This window comes from Tachypleus tridentatus, chromosome 8 (assembly GCF_004210375.1).
Source record: "Tachypleus tridentatus isolate NWPU-2018 chromosome 8, ASM421037v1, whole genome shotgun sequence".
NCBI classification, from domain to species: domain Eukaryota; kingdom Metazoa; phylum Arthropoda; class Merostomata; order Xiphosura; family Limulidae; genus Tachypleus; species Tachypleus tridentatus.
The window spans coordinates 19150064-19167182 of record NC_134832.1 but is presented as its reverse complement, the minus strand read 5'-3'; the positions used below and the strand labels follow the sequence as shown (position 1 = coordinate 19167182).

Below are 17119 nucleotides of genomic sequence, written 5' to 3'. Positions count from 1 at the left end.
ACGTTTTATAGCTTATCTGTTACTTTCTCTACCCTATGTACAAACAAAATCAGTCAATTTAATCAACTTCGTAACCATCAAAAAAAATCTAAATAAACCTAAATTACCCCTTTTCTTTTTCTAGAATGACTTCATATTGTAACATAAAACAACATTCGTTTATCCAAAGTAGCTCTTAGTTTATAACAACATACATCTATTTATAATTAAATTTTATTGTCATGTGCAGCTCATGCTACCCTATTGAATAACATTAGCCATAAGCTATTACAAGATGCTCACATGTGTGCCTCATGGAACATTTTTATTATATCATTATTTATTTCATTTAATGTATTCTTAACAAGCCTAAAATTATCTCTATTTTTACATTTTAGTTATTTTTATAATTATGCATAAAGAATCAACATGAAAAACAAGAAATAAATATTTAAACAATCTTCTTTTTTCTTGCTCTCAATTGTCGATGAGAGTTAACTTTAATTTTTACAGTAATCATAGTATTGCACTTAATAATTTGTACTTAATTACATAATGCACCAAAGAATATATACTAATAACATGCAAAAAGTAGACAAATTCCCTTACCTCTCAAAATTTTTCTGGCTTTCTAACTATGCAACAAGAGTCATTACAAATTCATCTAAGCAAGTTGTTAACTTTCCCATGGGAACTAAGTGAAACTGATATTTAACTGTTCAAAATATAATGTCATACAAAATGTCATTTTACAGATGAAAACCTTGACTTCCTATTGGTTATGGGTAATACATAATGAAAGGTAAGAGAGAATTATTAACAAATTATGAAAGAGAGGATGTGACATGTAGGTGTGGAAGGAGGGGTCTGATTTCCTACTCAATAGCTTTGTAACCAAACAACACTGAAAACTGTAATAAATGTGGTTTGTCTGAGCAATGGCAATTTTAAAGTAGATGTAATTATTTCTATTGTTGAGTGAGTTCTTTTTGGATTGTTTGGTAGAATGTAAAATCCACTCAACTTCATGATAAAATAATTTTATTTCTTTGACTAGAAGTTCTATAATCACAACTTCAAAAGTTTCTCACAACTAACAACTGATCTAATTTAACAAGTAACAACTCACAGTTCTATTACTTCATTGAAAGCATAAGGTCAAAATTTAAAACACTGAACTAATAAACAAAGAATAAACTATTGTAACAGACTCACTAATCAAGTAACAATCTTTCCTAATGTTGTTTAAAATGTTTTTTTATATTGTTCAAATCATTTCTTATACTTTCAAAAAAATTCTAGATGTTAAGTAATACACTCATCACATGATATCACACTGATTCTAGAAAAACAACACTACAAATGTCTGAATCTTAAATATAGTCTACAACAGCAGATAATACAGCTATGTTATTTACTTTAATTATCTAGTCCCTATCTGTTAAAGATATGTGATTTTGTTTCTTAGTCTAGGAAATAACAGTATGTAACCTACCTAAATGGTTACTTTGCTTTTCCTGATCTGAACTGTAAGGAATAGGCTGACCATCAGGGGAAAGTCTAAGAGCAACTGGATGTAGTATCTTAGGATCCTAAATAAAAGTATTTGTATAAAAACTATGCAACAATACTCTTCAAAAATTTACTTCTATGCTAAAAATGATTGAACAATAAATAAATAAATACTGTTTATAACCACTGTTAATATTGCACCAAGTGAGATTATTTACCATGTATTCAGCATCTAACACAGCTGGGGTGTATAACAAACAAAAAAAGAAGCAATATAACTACATATACATGGGCATGCACAGCAATTAATACTATGTAGGTAACAGAAAAAAAATGAATGCATAGAAGTCAAATAAAGTAGTATATTTTTGTGCATGTGTGTGTTGCATTGTGATGAGCATGATGAAGGTAACAGAAGTATACGACACATAAAACTTGAACAAAATATTATATTTTCAGTGAGAAACTCTTTGATACAAAGAAATTTCTATATTTAAGTTAAGGAATAGCATTTTGTGATCACCATTTTTTGAATCACAAAATATGGCAGTTAATATACATTAAGAGGATTATGATTTCATGAGCAAAATATCTAGTAGCACTATAGTTTTCTTAATTATATTCATTTACTATTAATTCACAAAACAAAAGAGATGAAGATATATATCCTTTCGTTCAGTAAATATTAAACCAATTTCCCAGGTATGGGCATATCACACAGCAACATAAAGTTTTCAAATTACAAGAAATTATTACTGAAGCATAGTGATTTACTCATTTACTCTTATATAAACCATTCTATAATGTATTCAAAAAGTACTCTAAAAACTATAAATGTTCACTTGGAAGTATTCCTCACAATAATGACTTGAATATCTAATTCATTAAAAAAGAGCAAACAGAGCAACACTATTATATTTTTGTGTTTATATTTGCTTATATCTAGCTCACATACTCCAAATTTGTATCAAATACATCAAATTTCACTTTGTTTGTTCAGCAGTTTCAGTGCCAGTAATATCATTCTTATTTTATAAAAAGCATAAATGTATCCTTTCTTGCAGTCATAAAACCAAGGATGTGGACTGGCACTGCAATGCACCAATCTGTACAAGAAGTTATGTTTCATAAGTCACTGACATACAGCTACCAACAAGTATACAACTGATATACTTGTATTTCATTAATGAAACTTATACTTTAACCAAACAAGTTTAAGTTTTTACTGATCTTCCTAGTTATAAGTACACTTTAATTTTGCAAATTATTTTAAAAATACACCTTATAGATTTTATGGATATCAATCAGAATATCTTTGTCAAGATTATTTCAGGTCAAACTGAATGAAATTACTTAACTATCCATCAAATATGACAACAAAAACATATTTTAGTCCACTGTTGAGGTTTGTTATAATGTTCAGTAACACTGATACCATTTATACTTCATAAAAATGTTCAGTGATTATTTTATGTTTCAAGTATTTATTTAAAAATATTAATGTAGCAAAAATACTTGAGACATTAAAATTAATTTCTTCTCAAGATTCACTCATCATGTGTAAATGAGATAAATTATAACCAAAACAAGCAAGAAAAATTTAAGAGAGAAAAACATCATGAACATATTCAGAATATTGTTATGTGTATTTAGTTAATAAGATGACTAGCAGGTGTGAACTTGAGTAACACAGTCAAGAGAAATGTTCCATTTAATATTTTTTATTTCATGTTTTCCTTTGGACTAATTACTTTAATAGGTTACAACACTATAAGAATATTTTTAAAATAATTATCTCATGGTATGAATTAATCACTTACAAAAGGGACATACAGGAAATAAAAAAGCCTAATAAAAACACATGATGATTTGGGTGCATAAAAGTAAAGAGAACTTAACCCAAGCTTTTCAATTGCCATCTACAAGTTGTACATACAACACTGGTCTAAAGAGAAAAGTATTTATCTACTCTTAAGAAAATATAATTGTGAAAATTTCCAAATAGTTTCTGAATCAACCTGTTCTACTGATGCAGCAGAGAAGTCAAAATTCACTGGTTTCATAACAGGAGATGAGACTGAACTTGTTGGAGAGTCATTAAACTTGGTCCACTGAAAAGAGTAAAGTCTCAATTTAAAAAATTAGTTTTACATCACATCTTACAAAAGCACTTATACATAGATAAAACATAGAACTCAAAACAATCATAATAAATTAATTTCTGCTAGGTTGATTTAGTCATAAGCACATTAATTCATTAAAAACCAAATTAAAAAAACTGAAAAAGGCTACTACAATATTTAGCTAATAAGCAAGCACCTAAAAAAACTCAATAATATATTTCTAGCAGAAAGTAAAAAAAAAATACATGAAGTGAATATGTCCTCTGAAATCAAAATATAAAGCACATGAAAATTTTTTAAATAGCTCTTTGTTTGAATGTTTTGATGCACAATGCTACAAAATGAACTAATTTGATGAGCCCACCATAATTTTCAAATTCAGAATTCTAGAATTATAAGCCCTCATGCTTTCTGCTGATACTTTTTGAGAGGGAGGGGGTTCTGATACTGCAAAAACTCGCATAAAACCCTTCTTTGACTTTTCTAGAAAGTGTATTTCAAATAAACCAAAAAAAAAAAAAAAATTATTTCTCATAATATTTATAACTTGATTTTAAACCAGTTATTACATGGTTCATACAGACCTGGTTATGTTTTCTCCAGGATGTTTTCAGATTTTCAAGAAGTATTTTAGCAGAAATTCTTTCATTTCTTTCTTTAAAACATTAATTAAAATTATATTTGTTAATCATTTATTTAGAAAAAATATCATCATAACTGTGATAATATTAGAGGTAAATAACTTATAATTCTACACTTTTAATAAACAAATATTGACACAGCTTTTTCTAGTTATATTAAAAGTATATATAGTGCTTGCTGATTTTAATCATCATGAAACCAATTATATAGTTATGCTTTAAAGAATATAAATAAACAGCCAACTTTTCAAACATATATCAGGTTATCTTTGGAAAATGTTATATATACCTTTTCCAGGTATTCAAGTTCTCATTTTAATTTATTCTCTAATATTGAAATCACATCAGTATCTTCCTTTCCCATTCTTCTCAAAGAGTTGGCTCAAGTAACAAACTCTTATCTTTCCAAGACACATAGATTATCATCATTCTTATAACAAATTCAACATCACTATATGTATCTTTGTCATTTCATCAATACCATCAAGACAACTTTTCTCTTATTTCTCTTCTTTATTGTTTTTTTCTCTTTTCTCTCCTGTTTTAAGAATAATTCATAGTTTTGTCAAGACATTCCAGCTGAAAGTAGCAATTCTTACTGCAGCCTGACCATGATACAGTACTGGAAGAACTTTAATGGTACCAAAAAGTTCCACACAGTTTTTCCCACACATGCACTTTTAAAATGATTCATCTACACCATATTCACCTGTATATTTGAAAAAAACCTGCTAGTTCCAAACACTGGAATGTTATTCAAAAACATAATGTACTGCCTCAACAAAATGTTGCTGTCTTTTTTTTAAACTATTTCAGTATTTAACAGCAAGGTGAGTACACTTTTGAAACTTTTGTAAACACCCTCTTAATCTGAGGTCATTTGATTTGCATTCAAACATAAGAAATATCTTATCAAAGAATAAAACAAAAGCATTTCATTAATATCTTCTTCAGCAGCTATATTCGGAATGTTTTACACAATTTTAACAATATTATTTGACAATGTTTTCTCAGTTGAGGAGCCAAAATCAACTATCAGCAGCTCCGGTGGCAATGCCTGTTGCATCAACTGTGATCAGCTCATCATTTGTCACCTGTAATGTGTTACTTTTAATAAATCACCATAACATGAGTGCTTTTATTACCAAACACAGATCATCACATACTAATACATTAGTATGGATTTTGTGAGAAAAGCTGCAATATGATACACTTAAAAAAAGTTAAACCTGGATATAAAGCAATTCTCTTTGATGTATTTACTGGCAACTGAATGACTCACTGACAGGTTCTGGAAGCTTTCTTCATTTACAGCTTCCAACATCATCTGTGATGAACATATTTAACCAGTATCATGGAACTACCAGTTATTATTCTCATAAAGTCCTCTTTTCCTACTGACAAATCTATGAAGAAGCAGTAGAGGCTTGAAAGAAAGGATGATACATATCTGCCATACACTTTAAACTGTTGTGAATCACATGCAATCAACAAGATTCAATGTTGATTAAACAAAAATCACAATCATCCATCTTCTTGATGTTGTAGAAGTTACAGCTAACATTTTGCTCATCTATACTCATCTGTATCATGTCTGACACACAATGACCAAAATGTTCCACCATATTGTGAATGCATGGCCTGCAAAATAGACAATTTTTTTTTTCAAAAATTATAGCTATGTCCTTTTTCCATTTATCAAAATCCTGCTATTGTTAATTCACTATACTTATAGTTCAGTAAATATATACAGTATGCACTGTAACAAAAAATAACTACAATTCTAAGTTAATTTATTAGTCTGTTTTGACATTTTTTGATCTAATGAGATTTTAACTATTTTACACATGTATTACTACTATAAATTGCTATTATTATTACTAATATTAACAATAATAATAATAATAATGAATAACCACTTACCAAGGAAATTAGTTGAAAAGTATCCATTTTTTGACAAGCCTCATTCCAGATTCTTATGTTCGTTTTTTTTAAACTTTCATTGATCAAAATCACAAATGGCCGTGTGAGATTGTTTTTCAGTAACTTTATAAAATGTTTGGTTAAGCCAAATATGCTGCCCTTCTCTCTCTCTCTTCACAGGTAAATTGCTTTGTCATACTGCTGTCAAGAAACAACTTACCTGTTCCTTCTAAAGATCAATAAAACTGGTAATTTGATATCAGTTTCAATATCCAAGGTATTTCAGGCTTTAAATCATCAACTTTGGTAACAAAACATTTAACATGATGTGTTTTACTGTCACTTGGGAGGTTGGGTGGATGTACAGAGAAACCAGTATGGGCTCAAACAAAGTCTCTTCTTCATCATCTTTGTTACAGGTGTAACAAAACCATGTTTTACTGATTCCCTAGATTGGTTTTATTAAAACTATAATTACATTTTTCTCTTTCAAATGTGTTTTCAGCACATGCACACACAGATAGCTGCATATGTCAATTAATATGTCACATGCAGTAATACTTGCATTATTCATGAATACTTTAACCAAGTTACTGTAAAATGTATCCTATTTCAAACTGTAGACAACTGTCCTTTACTCGTATTTATTAAGATGTTTACACACTGATAAGCATATTAATTTAACAGTAATGCCACCCACAGTCAGGTTGGTTAGTTGTTTAATGATTATTGGTACAAAAAAACTGGACTATCTGTGCCAAGTAACTGGTATAAAGGTAAAAAGAGTGAAATCATCAACATATGTGAAAAGGAATCATGCTAAAACAAAACACAGTCCAATTTTCAAATTAAAATCTTAAATAGAGTTAAAAAAACCAATAGCCCTTAAAAATTTAAAAACACAACTGAGGTGGACAGTGTCAATGGCGTTAATGACACTGTCCACCTCAGTTGGTAAAAATAAGTTTAAAATGGTGCCGTCGCTCTCAATTGTAACTATGGCATTACAGTAAACTGTGGGCTATTGTGACCTGAGTGTCACACAGACCACACATTGGTGCATCAGTATCAGATAAAAGAAAGCAATGAGTTAAAAACTGTGATCAATGCATAGCCTAGTCAGAACAATTTCCTCCTTCCAATCCTTACAGAAGCAAGATGACCAAAGACCCACAGTCAGTGATTTTCTTAAGAACAAAATGCCAGCTTAAATAATCACTTGAAATTTGAATTGGCCTGATCTGTAAATTTGCAACTGTGTACTAATAAGTATAACCTTTTTTGCAACAGTGCATTTATTAAAGTCACAAAGTTATCAACTCTATCATGGAATGAAGACAATTTACAAACAATATTTTCTTTTTAATAATAGAACATACCACAAACATAAAGAAAAGAAAATATTCGATTCTCTTTATCCACTTCAAAAATTTTGCAAATGTTTATGTGGAGAAAAATGTGCCATTAAATCTTCTGCATTTAAGCTTTTTTTGTTTTCACTCTAAAGACTGAATATCTATGGCTGACATACATTTTGAAATATTAAAAACTTTTGTTCTAAAGGTAAATGATTTTGACAATTTGCATGGTTTAATTCTCAGTGTAATTCAGTATTATATTCTGGGTATCAGTGAAATTGGCAAGTTTCAAATGACTAATGCATTGAGTTTTGATTGTAAGCTGAAATATCCTTTATTTCTGAACTAGAGTTGCAATTTTATGTACTAATTAAGCACTGAAAATTTTGAAATACATATTCATATGCCAAAAACAGCATAAACTTTAACAAATTTGTACTAATATTTTGAACTATTTTATGATATTGGAAGCACTGTATGCAGTAAGTGCACATCATGGTAAATTAACAATACATACAAAAGTTCACTAATGATAGATTTTAATTGAAAACAAAATAGTGTATATAGCAAGTGTGCATTAAAGTAAATTCAACATAGCTGCAAAAATGTTCAGATAGCAGATCTTTATTGAGAAAAAGTTTCATTGAAATATTACATTTTGATATTCCTAGGGAATTTCATCTTTTTAATTGACTTTCTCAATTGGATATGCACAGTCCATCCACATTCTTTTACTTATGACCAATGAAAGGGAATATATTTAACAGATTGAGTGAAATTCAATTCCTTTACAACTTTACATGAGGGAATGTAATCTTCCTGACAACCTTCCCTCAAGTGAAAGTAATTTTATTTCATTATTTCCGTCCCTAGAATAAATATTAAAAGTAGATAAATTTTATTTCTAGGAGACATTCAAGGTTTAAAAAAATAGCAAATAATTAACTATTTTTTAAAGTTGAAGTTTTTCAAGGTAAAATACAAATTCATAACCTTTCAGGAGTTATCCAAGCCTCCTCTAATATTTAAGGAGTTTAAATAAAAACACAGATCTGTGTGAACCATGTACTGCTATATTAAAAACAAGGTTAAAGAAACTGCAAAAAGTTTAAAGAAAAACAGTCCAACAACAATTACACTAAAATTTAGCTTTGAAAAAAGATAACAGTCTAACAAGTATATCTTTCAAATATATTTCTGGCAAGATATAAAGAAATATGAAATTTATACCAAAAAGACCTAATCAGGTAGCAACTCAAACATGAATGCTACATTCTGATGCCAAGTAGTATTCTTAGTCAATTTCTACATAGCTAAACAAAAATCATGTTATTACAGTAATAACAAAATAATAACAGTTAAGTATTACAATGAGCTTTACAATCAACTAAAATCCTTGTCAACACACACACATACATAAACTCAATGAAAGTAATAATAGAGAAAAAAATAAGAAAGAAACTTAATAACAGGAAGTCAGGGAAAAAATTTCTGTATGCAACTGAAAAATTGCCTGAACACATCACCGTAAAAATTCACTGAGTTAAAATTTTAATTTCAACAAATCTTTGGAAGATATGTAAACAAACAAAGAAGTGAAAATACCAAAGACATAGGAAATCAGTAACTATAAGCAAGTTGTTCTGGTAAACCATGAAAAAACATATACAACTTTAACAACTGTGATCATTGTTAGGTCTTTCCACAATTCTAAAAGTGAAAAATATTATACTTTAATTCTATGCCACAGACAGAAGTTAATTTCCAGAGTTTTACTCGTGTATTTCTCTTCTAATCTGTGGTACTTATGTTTATTTGGCTTATTTCATTGTTTGCCACTGGAAATCAGTTTCTTCTTGCTTAATGGAATCTTGATATACTCATTATTATTTGGTTGGGTTAACTGAGATTCATATTAAAATTACGATTAAAACTAAACACCAGTGTGAGCTTGTTACATTTATGCCATAAAACACCAAACACATTTTTCTTTCACCAGTAGCCTTATAACAAACACCCTTGAATGTCAAATCCCATAAATGATTCTAAAATGGTATTTATTTTTTTTTTGTGATTACTAATTGACCTTTATGTTCATGCATTCATGATATCTCTTTTAAACATGAAATAATTCTTTGTTATTCTTTCTATGGCACCATGCTTGGTTTCTCATGCCATCTAGGCACAACCATTTTTTTGCTTATTTTTAGTCATTTCTTTTAGGCCAATTTTAGTAATTTAGAAGGTTCTCTGGCCTTGGGATTGACATAACTCAGAATTTAGCCATACAACTATAGTCAAATCATTTACTACTAAATTTAAAAATGTGTACATGTAACATTACCATAAAACAGCAAATTTAAAGACAGCTACCTATATATAAAAAACGACTGACCTATATTGGTACTCATATAGAAAAATAAACAATATTCTACAACCTGAAGTCAAGTACAAAAGATAATTTGCTACATGTTTTACAGACAATAACAACTTGCATTTATACCTTTCCATTATAAATACAGAATAAAGACAAACAAAAACAGCAGAAAGAGCATATTTGGACAGTAGAGATGAAAAAAAACAACTGAACATTATGTATAAATATATATTTGCTTTATTTAATAAATCTAGTTAGTGCAAATAATCGACTAAGGTACACAAAGGGACATGAAATTAAACTTTTAGGTGTATTTTAACCACTTAAAATTTGTTACTTATCTGAAGTTTTATATTCAAAGTTAATTATTCTCTATGTTCATAAACTTATCTTTATTGTATATCTACATTCTGAATTATCAAAGATATTTTGTACTTGTGTCTTCATCAGAACACAACGCAATACAAAAACAGAATGCAATAACTTGAAGAATATTTAAGTCAAAATAAAAACACATCAACTCCTTCCATAATTTGCCAGAGGTAACTTAAGCACCTTCCATGTTTCACAAAATATTTGGCCAAATTTATTAAAGCAAATCATTTCTTATAATAATTTTAGTTCTGTGTCTAAATTTGTTTACATGTTATCATGTATTACAATCAGTGGTCACTAGATGATGTTGGAAATGTTATCTGTGCTGAGCTCTCTTAGATTTGTTCAGAATTGTGTATCATAAACACTGAATAAAGGCATTCCTATTCTAGCTATAGTTTCATTGAAATATACACCATATACAATACATATGTAATATTTATTTACTGGGTAGTTTTTGTGAAGACATATAAAAACAGTTCATAAAATAGCTTTTGTTTAATTAATATATAAGAAAAGGCTGTAAAAATGCAAAATAAAAATCCTGAATTTTTTAGCTCATTTTTTAAAAAACAGACACAAAATGGATTAGTCTTATTTTTTCTGAAGCTAAAAATAATTTCATTTTAATAAAATATATCAAATAATTTCTTCAATTAGCATTTTGCATATCATCAAGTTATCTAGTGTTTTACACCCTCATTTTGCAGACAGCATTGAGTTATTTTAAACACCAAAGATTTGGTTACTAAGATAACATTAGCAATCCCCAATTTTTTTTGTATAGGTCTCCATAAAAAATAAATAGTACTTTTTTTGTAAAAGCCTAGACTAATATTTTTAAAACATTACTAAATCAAAGACATTTATACTGGCTAATATTATTTTCAAATGTAGTCATATTCAATCTGATTGGACTTGCTGAATAACAAAACCATTCAGTAACTCCAATGATACATTGCAAGCAAGTGCAAATAATTTTAGAAGCCTTAACACCCAATTACTGATACATAATCATGTAATACATCATATGGGAAGTAGGTTACTGACAGCAACTACACTCCAGAAAAATACAAACTAAAGGAGACCTAAACAAGTTATGTAAGAGCTATGTCACTGTAAGAATATAAAATGACCTTTAATATAATTCTAGGTTTGTCAAACTGATATAAAATTATGATTTCAAGTAAAAAGATAAATCAAAAGTTAAAGAAAATCATCAACTTCAGTCACAAAAGAAATATCACATCGCAGACAAATTATAATCTTAGATTTTATGTTGCTCACCTCTTTACTTTGGGGAGATAGGGGTTCTGTGGGAGTCTGAACTTTTGTTGGACTGGTAGCTGTCTGAGCTTGTGGAACTGGCTGTGGCTGCTGCTGAGAAGGTGGGAATGTTTGACCATCTAAAGAAAACAAAATGCAAATATCGCAGATATTAGTATAAAAAGTCGTTCACTTATTGTTTATCAAGAACTCATAATTTTAATCAGAAGTTACACTTATTTATGATTAATGTACAATAGATATTTCAAAATGAGGTGACTATCTTGTATCAGATACATGATACAAATGTTACATGTATTAAGAATGTATTTTCATTTATTTTTACAATAAATTTATCTGCATATATGCATGTACACATGCTCACACATATACATTTAATCCACCTTTCCTTGTTTTGTTTGTTTTGGATTTCAACAAAGCTATGTGAACTACTACTATTTTACCAATGAATAGTAGGATTGACCATAACTTTATAACACCTCCCACAGCCAAAATCGTTAGCATGTTTCGTGTGACAAGGATTTAAACTCAAGATCCTCATTTAAATACTAAAACATCATAAATTACATGTATAAAGTCAAATATAAATCAAATATAATAGTGTAGTCTAATTGTGAAATTTAAAAAATGAACGTTCCAAAAACTAATGTTTTAAAGGTTGATCCTTCTAGACTCAGTTTAATCACCGATGTTCAAAATTTGTATGTTTGGTATTCAAATCTTTACCATTAACTACTGATTATGGAACTTCCTGATTTTTAAGCATGCATTTTTCTCAGATCTTAATCTATTTTGAATAAAATTTATTATTTTAGTGTAATATGAAATATCTCATTCATCAAAATATAGGATTTTCGATTACAAATTTTTCACTTAATTCAACTATCCAAGTGATCAATATACTAACATTATGATTTCTCATTATCATTTTCAATTAATTAAAATTTTTTCAGCTCAATAAATCAGTATCACAGTTCATGAAAAATAATTAACAAATCAAAATCAGTTTTCTGATTATTTTTACAATTACTAATTTATGTTGATTGCAGCATAATCAACATAATTAAAAACACACAAAATGAACATAAACAACTCCAGATAATCTTATAAGTTGTTTTATTTGCTCAACATTTCAGCTCTACATCTTCATCAAGAACATATTTCTGTAATGAACTCTATTGTTCAAATTAACACCACTGTATTCTAAATAAGTCATGCATAAGAGTATATCATAATAAGTTCTATTATTAAACAGTCTGTGGCACATACATATGGGATATAAATGTTGCTGTTACATAAAGAAAGAATATCTTATATGGTAAAACGGAAGCCTAAATTGAAAAGTTGAATAAATTCAGACAAACAGGGCAAATAAGATATTTATCTACAAGAAGTTTAGTTAAATTTGTGAAAGGAATCATCCATCAAATTTATTCATCGTTGGTTTGAATTTTTCTGTGAAAGGTGATTTCTTAATTTCCTGATCTAAGAAATAATTAAATCCTGTGAGAATTTTAAACATTACTGAACAATTATCTTTGGTACATCATAATTTTAAAGATATGATGTTCAGTCATAGTATCTTTTTTTCCATCACTTAAAGTATCAATGAATGCATTCAGAACATAGACAACCAAAACTAAAAAATAATCAACCAATCCAACTTAGGGTTTATAATTATCACTTTTTTCTATTATTCCAGCAATCCAAGGAACTGAAACATTCCAATCACCATTTCACGTAATAATTGTTTTGATGAATTCAGATTTGTTGAGCTTTGAGCAAGCATGGCCTGTTGATGATGGGGGTGGGTTTGGAGGCACCTTGTAAGTAGTCTTGGGTTCTATAATTGTTGCCATCAAACATGTTTGTTCTTTAACTTCCTTGCTACAAAGCTCAGTCAATTCAACCTAAAATGTAACTTTAGAGCTTCCATATTATAACTTCTATGCTTTATGTATCTTCAAGACATTTTTCATGATTTCAGTGGATATTAAGTCAATTGTTGACAAAAATAATTATTTTAAATGAAGTAATTTCACTAAAAACTTCTTAATGAAAGTATGGAGTAAAAGCATTGACTTCCCTGAATGTAAAGTGATTTTCATGTTAAGATTAAAAATACTTTTATTCATTTGAAAAATCTCAAATTTCATTTGTGTAATTGCTAGAACCTCTTACATAAATTTCATTTTTTTTTTCCATATTTTCCCTTATATTCTCTACTGTAACTCTATATGAGGTTGGTCAGCTTGACTGACCTTGTAATCACAAAAATTAATCTAAATTACTATTTTCTTTCTAGAATGATTTGAAACTGGAACATGAAAACTACACTTCTTGATCGTAAATAGCTTTAAACTTGTTACAATATACATCTGTTTATACTTAAATTTTATTGCTTCATTGCTCTTTGAACTGAGTAAAACTAATGATTCTGCCAAAGATGCAAGTTACTTGGCAAAATATATAGCTCATGTTACCTTATCAAATTACACAATGTATGGGTTACTGGTAGTTTGATAGCAAGTGAACTCTGTGAAAAGTTTTATTATTTTTATTTTATCTAATCCAAAAAGTTTTAATTTTTATATTTCAGTTACTTTATAACAATAATAAATAAATAATACAAATGAAAAACACTAAATAAAGTTTTTGTCTTTTTTTTGCTGTCAACAGTCAATGAAACTTTACCTTATTTTTTGTATTATACTAACAGTACTACTGCACTAAATACTTTTTTTATTTAACTACATAATGCACCAAAGAACACAGAATAATAACATGCAAAAAGAACACAATGTCCGATAACCATCACAATTTCTCTGGTTTTCTAACTGTGGAAGTTAAAAATTCAGCTAAGCTTATTGAGATATTTTCTGTGAGAATAAAGTTTTAACTGGATGTGAAACAGACAATTCTCTGTATGGGAAACAATATAATATATCATTTGATAAATTAAAATCTTGGCTTCCTGTAAGTTATAAATAATATAATATTAAATGTTGGAGAGAGCTATTGACAATTTCTAAAAGAGAGAAGGTGAAAAATGGGCATGGCTAGGGGTCTGAAATTTTATTTTATGTCTATATAACGAAATAAGATTGAAGGTTTTAAAAATTACAATCAGCATGAATAATGCTAATATTAAAATGAGTAACTTACAAAGTTTCATAGTTCAAAGAGGGATGGTATATAAATAAGAGAAGAGGGGATGCTTAGAGAGCAAATGTTACAATCTGCATATTCGGAGCAATTCAGGATTTTTTCTTGATATTACCTTTTAAAATAAAGAACTGAAATCTTATATAATATTGAGATTGGTATTATTAGCTACATTTTTATGCCATGTTTTTTCAAACATTATGATAAAAAGTAATTTAAGTTTTGAATGTAACTCAGTAAAACCTCATGACATCTGCAAAAAGGGATTACACTGAAAAGACTTTTTCTAGGGGGGGGGAGAATAACAAAACTAGTAACACTATCTGCCACTTTATCTCACATTGAACTGTCATCCAAATGAAATTCAACTGGCAAGCAGTACTCACCATCAGCTCTTAATAACAAAGTGTGACTGATGATGCAAATTATCTACTAAAACAATTACTTGAAAACAGAAACAACTTATATGAAAACTCAAGTTAATAATTTATTACCTTTCTGTAACACACAATGAAAAAATTGTGAATAATTTACTGTTTAGATCATAGGTCAGGAGGTGAACCTCATGATGCTCTAATTGTTTAAAAATTTACATTACATTGGATAAAAAAAAGGAGTTGTTTGACAAATAGATTGCAACAAAGAAAATAGTAATGTCTTACATGGTATATTCACAGTTTTGTCAAATTTAGAATTTTGCATACTGTAAAACAAAAATTTGGTAAATATTTGAGCTAAAAATAAACAATATACAAAGTGATAAATTCTTGCATTTCTGACTTTATTACATACACTCACAAACCGTATTTGCACTAAAATGTTTGACATTACAACATGTGCAAAAATCACTAATTAGGACTAGCAGTATTTTGTAATTACTTTACGCAGAACAAATTTTAATGAAACATTAATAAAAAGTAAATTTTAAATATCAACATTTCAGTTATAATTCTTATACTGAAGGTAACATAAGGGGAGAAATCAAACCAAACTCTTCCATACTTAATTTCATCATTCTGCCCCTGTAATGTATCATGAGGTCAGGCTATTAATGATTAAACTTTATTAATAATGTATTTCAATAAAATTATCAGAAAAACATAGATTACAATTTAAATTTTTATGTTACCTAAGTTTAAGCTTCTTAGATTCAAAATCAAATGTTAAAAATTATCTATTTTCATTTTACTGTCACACAACATACATGTCCTCGAATTTTCCACTTCAGAATTTTTGACTTCAAAATACAGACTGTTACACTTTCCAAACAATTTGAAAGATAAAGTATGAATAATTTCAAGTGCAAAATTAAAAATTTAATACCCTACCTTCTTTATTTGTCAACATATCAATAAATTTGTCAAATACACCACAACAGCCTCACCTCTGACATTCAAGATTGTTTGTTAATCTCCTTTACATGGGTGATGGACAGGTTCATAGTTCACAGAAATAGTGGGTTCTTTTCTATTTAAATCTTACAATGATCATTTTGACTATGGCAGAGAGAGTTAATCAGTTGTTAGAAGTTTCTTGTCATGTGATCATAACATTGTTGCTCAACCAAAAGAATTTTTTTAACCCATTTATTGCTTATTTAGAAAGTAGAATAAATTATGGTAATTCTGAGACATAGCATTCTAATGCGTGACATATTTTTTGTTATAAAATACATATTAGATAACTATATGAATTATATTTTGGATAATCAAGTTTACAACATTAAAAAAGATTAAGGGAAGAACAATTTAATATTTGCACAAAAACCACCAATCCTTTTTTTTAATACACATTTTTTTTTACTTACTTATATATTTTAAACAAAAGTAATTAAAATGTACACAAAGCTTTTCAGCTTAGCCTAACAAAAGTATATTTTATGTCATAAGCAATGACATAAACTTGTGTTTAAACATGAGCTCATTCTATTTATATCACACATGCAGGAAAATCTAATGGATCCTGTTATGAATCATTGCTTCAATGAGTACAAAACATTGCAATAAAACTATAAAATGAAACTAATGTTAAAAGTTAAAACTGTTAATATATGTAACTTGTAACTTTCTGATCAATACTGTAGTTCAAAAATTTCTATTTAAATTTTTTTTAACAATACAATGATGATTTCTCTATTGACCCAAAAATCAAATATGCTGTTAGGATGAAGATAGAAGAAATATAAAATAAAACATTTGATATTCATTTAGAAGGTTCTAAACATTCTGCAGATGAATTGTAAAAAACTGTGCAATGAAAGAAGTATTTTTTTCTCAGCATGAAAACCATCTTTCACTCAGACAAACCCAATGTATGTTTCAGAAATGTACCATTGCTAACCAGCCCTAAAGGACTGGAATGAAGTGACCCAAAACCAAA

At 28.4% G+C, this 17119-nt stretch overlaps 1 protein-coding gene across 7 annotated transcripts in view; it reads right to left on the bottom strand.

The window, feature by feature from the left end:
* Positions 1 to 17119, bottom strand: part of Reps (RALBP1 associated Eps domain containing) — a 103687-nt gene that overhangs the window by 37465 nt on the left and 49103 nt on the right. For 5 of the 7 annotated variants that reach the window (XM_076517838.1, XM_076517837.1, XM_076517841.1 and 2 more), the window contains 3 exons: positions 11576 to 11694; positions 3510 to 3602; positions 1475 to 1571 (listed from right to left, as the gene is read on the bottom strand). In XM_076517838.1, the coding sequence (XP_076373953.1) occupies positions 1475 to 1571; positions 3510 to 3602; positions 11576 to 11694 (309 nt within the window). The remainder of the gene's footprint in view (positions 1 to 1474; positions 1572 to 3509; positions 3603 to 11575; positions 11695 to 17119) is intronic. The other 2 variants (XM_076517842.1, XM_076517843.1) reach the window with 1 other exon arrangement.